Genomic DNA, 3,335 nt, shown 5'->3' with positions numbered 1-3,335 from the left:
GCCACCACCACCACGGGACCACTGCTGGCACGATGGTGGCCAGTTCTGCTATTCCTGGGAGGAGGATGCTGAGCTCCGGCTCTCCCTCGAGCCCACAGCGACTCCTGGCACCGAGTGCTACAGAGTCCACTGGACACCACTGCGCCCTGACGTGACGTTGAAGGTAATGGAGGTAATGGTTGGGTGGTCTGGTTCTATGTCCTGCTCTGAATCATTCGGGGTCCAACAAAAAGCAGTGAGGGTCCGGCCTGACCACAATTCCCAGCTTCCAGCTGCTAGGCAGGGAAAGCCTTCTGGAAGCATCATGCCCTGATGCTGAGCACCCCAAACCTCAACGAGCAGTGACCCTCAGGGTGGGAGAATTGTGTTTATATGGAGACAGAGTAAATAACCACTGGAGATGACAATGCTGACAATGCTGGCGAGAACCTCGGGAAGGTCTATTCCAACACAGACACAATGGGCAGCTCCCATGGGATGGGAATAATCCATTTATGGGGTCTTTATTTTTGGTATCATTCCTGATTTTCTGCCTCAGTTAAATAAAAGCAGACTGCCCTTAGGGAGGGGAAGGAGAAACCCTGCTGGAGTGGAGTGTTGGGTTGTGGGGAGCCCTCAGGACAGGGAGGGAAGCAGGATGGGGTCCTGTGGGATGGGGGATTGTTCCACTTTAGCCATAAATCACCTGTTGACACCTTTTTGGGTGGGTGGAAGGTGATGTGTGTGGGGCTGAGTCTCCTTCACTGACATTCATGTGGAGTGGCTGAGGGGGTGAGTGAGACAGAAGAGGCTTTTTCCCACTTTCTAAAAAAACCAAACCGTTGGAAAATATGATCCAGCGAAATCTGAGTTAAGAACAGACTGTTTTCCCTCCTTCCCAGCTGGTGTAGCGAGTTCAGCTGACACCTGGTACAGCTATTCTGAGCCTCCAGGGTTTCCACTTTAATAATTTACATCTCTCCCCACCCTTTGAGAGACTTAACCTCTCTGTGCCCCGAGATCAGGACTCCAGGAGGCTCCGAAGCCTTGGGATTGGGAATAAACATGGGTTGGGTTGAGTGGGGCAGTCTCAGGGTCCCCTCTGCCTGCCCCAGCTTCCCTCCACGGCCCCAAATCCCTAAGGTTTCAGGGAAGCCTGTCCTGCCTGGGAAGTCACGCGGACGCTAAGTCCTGCTGATCCCTTGATTTGGCAGAAGGTAGAAGGTTTTAAAGGCTTTGAAGGGAAAATTGATGGTTTCTGGCAGGAGGCAGGTCAAGGATGGGGATGTCCCCAGGCCCAGGGCCCTGTCAGCCCTATAAGAAATGCCCCAAATCCCCAAACTGAGTCTTGTTGAGGGAAGTTCTTATCAGCCTTCAGGGAATAGGGAAGCTTTGCCTTGGGAGAGAGCACGTGTCACTCCAGGGATGCTGCAGTGACATTGAGGGGAAAAAAAACCAACCCAAAAAACCTCAACCAAACAACAAAACCCAACCAACTAAACCAACAAACCCACAGAGATTTTCCACATGGTTTCTGAGTGCCCCCATCGCATTTTAAAGCCATTTTCTTGAATTCCCCTGTGTTGTCACTCCTGTCCTGCATCCACAGACACCTGCAGAGCCTCTCGACTCAAACCGTTTCAGCACCTTTTCACCTGCAACCCAGAGACATTTGATAACTGATTGTCATGGCAGTTTGATTTTATTTAAGCTCATCTAGCTAAAACCAGCAGGATTTTGTAGAATCATAAAATTTTAGAAGTTGGAATGGACCTTACAGATCATCTAGTCCCAACCCCCTGCCGTGGGCAGGGGGGCCTCCCCACTAGACCCGGATGCTCCAAGCCTCATCCAGCCTGGTTTTGAACACTGCCAGGGTTAGGGCAGCCACCACTTCCCTGGGCAAGATTGGGGAAGATGTCTTGGTTTTCCTTTGCTTTTTAAAGAAAACCATAATTATACGCTGTGGAGTTTCTATTCCCACGTGGGACAACTTGCACTTTTGACTCTTGCCACAAGTTTTTCCCTCTTCCTACTCTTACACCATTTCATATAATCATGAAATTATTTAGATTGGATGGGAATTTAAAGCCCGTTCAGTTCCACCTCACTGCCATGGGCAGGGACACCTTTCACTAGCCCAGGTTGCTGCTAGCCCCATCCAGTCTGTCCTTCCTCCTCACCCTATGCATTCCTTGCTCTTTGATGCTCCTTTCCTGGCTCCAGGATTGCTTTTCCATGGTCAATGTCTCCTGGTATGGTGGACCAAGCATCCATGCCCAGCGCTGGCCGCTCAACAGCGCCGAGAGCCCTGCACAGCCCTTCGTCAGTGGTGACCTCAGCACCAACCCCGATGGCTTCGGTCCTGTCCTGGAGAGATACTTCCTGGGATCAACAGGTAATCACATCCTTCCCTGTCCAGTGTCCTTTGGCTTCCATCCCTGTGCTCCTCCATCCTCATCTCTAGAGCAACAGATTTAAGAGCAGCGTAGATGTCTCTGAGATTAAAATATCCTACAAAAGTAATGACAACTGGCAGCAAGATACAAGGGATGGATCCCACACTGCCTCATCCCTGTGGGAAAGGCCGTAATATTGAACCTGAGTGCCTGAGGATGGCATGGCAAAAGTCACCCCAGGGACATCCCATGCTCTCTGTGTGTCTCTCATTGCTGCATCCTTCAGCTCCACTCGAGCAGCTTCATGGCTCCCTGACTCTGCTGTGAGATGCTGGATATGGGCAGGAGTTCAGCTGCTGTTATTGTTTTCGGGTGCATATGGGGATTATTCTGCAGAACACCCAATTTCAGGTATTCCCCAAAATCAACCAATTGACCCACAGCTCCCTGCACTGCTGAAGCCACTGAATGCTGAGCAAAAAGGCAGGAAAAGGAGAAATCCAACCCTTGAAAGGCATTTTGAAGACTACAAAGGAACAGCAGAAACAGAGTGGGGATGGCTGGCACGGCTGGATCTGTGGTGGGATCAGTCCAGGAGGTCTTGGGCCCCATCAGGCTCTGCCTCACGCATCCCTGTGGCCATCAGTGCCTGGACTGGGAGACATCATTTTCCCCTTTCCTCCCCAAAGGAGTGACGGTGACTGTGGCACCCGATGAGCCACTGCTCCTCTCTCTGGAGGGCAACAGGCAGTTCTGCCTGGAGACGCCGTCAGGCCAAGCCGTGCCCCTTCAATATCTCCTCTGCATCAGCTCCGACGTGGCAGCTGCCCATCGGCACACAGGCAGCTCCCCAGCACGGCCAGAGCGGGAGCTGCCAGACACCACACTCCTGGGGTAAGCACTCCCTCCTCCTGGAGACGGGAATGCTTCCAAGTGTCCTGGTCGCTGTCCCAGGCA

The 3,335-nt window shown here is 52.2% G+C and overlaps 1 protein-coding gene across 1 annotated transcript in view; it reads left to right on the top strand.

Moving 5' to 3' along the window:
* Positions 1–4: 4 nt before the first annotated feature.
* Positions 5–3,335, top strand: part of LOC103810769 (SITS-binding protein-like) — a gene marked incomplete at its 5' end in the record, with an annotated part of 8,612 nt that continues 5,281 nt past the window's right edge. Inside the window, 3 exons of the mRNA XM_009083690.1 lie at positions 5–163; positions 2,206–2,377; positions 3,068–3,272. Coding sequence (XP_009081938.1) covers positions 5–163; positions 2,206–2,377; positions 3,068–3,272 — 536 coding nt within the window. The remainder of the gene's footprint in view (positions 164–2,205; positions 2,378–3,067; positions 3,273–3,335) is intronic.

Source organism: Acanthisitta chloris, unplaced genomic scaffold, assembly GCF_000695815.1.
Source record: "Acanthisitta chloris isolate BGI_N310 unplaced genomic scaffold, ASM69581v1 scaffold16920, whole genome shotgun sequence".
Lineage (NCBI taxonomy): Eukaryota > Metazoa > Chordata > Aves > Passeriformes > Acanthisittidae > Acanthisitta > Acanthisitta chloris.
This window is presented reverse-complemented; position numbering and strand designations above follow the sequence as displayed.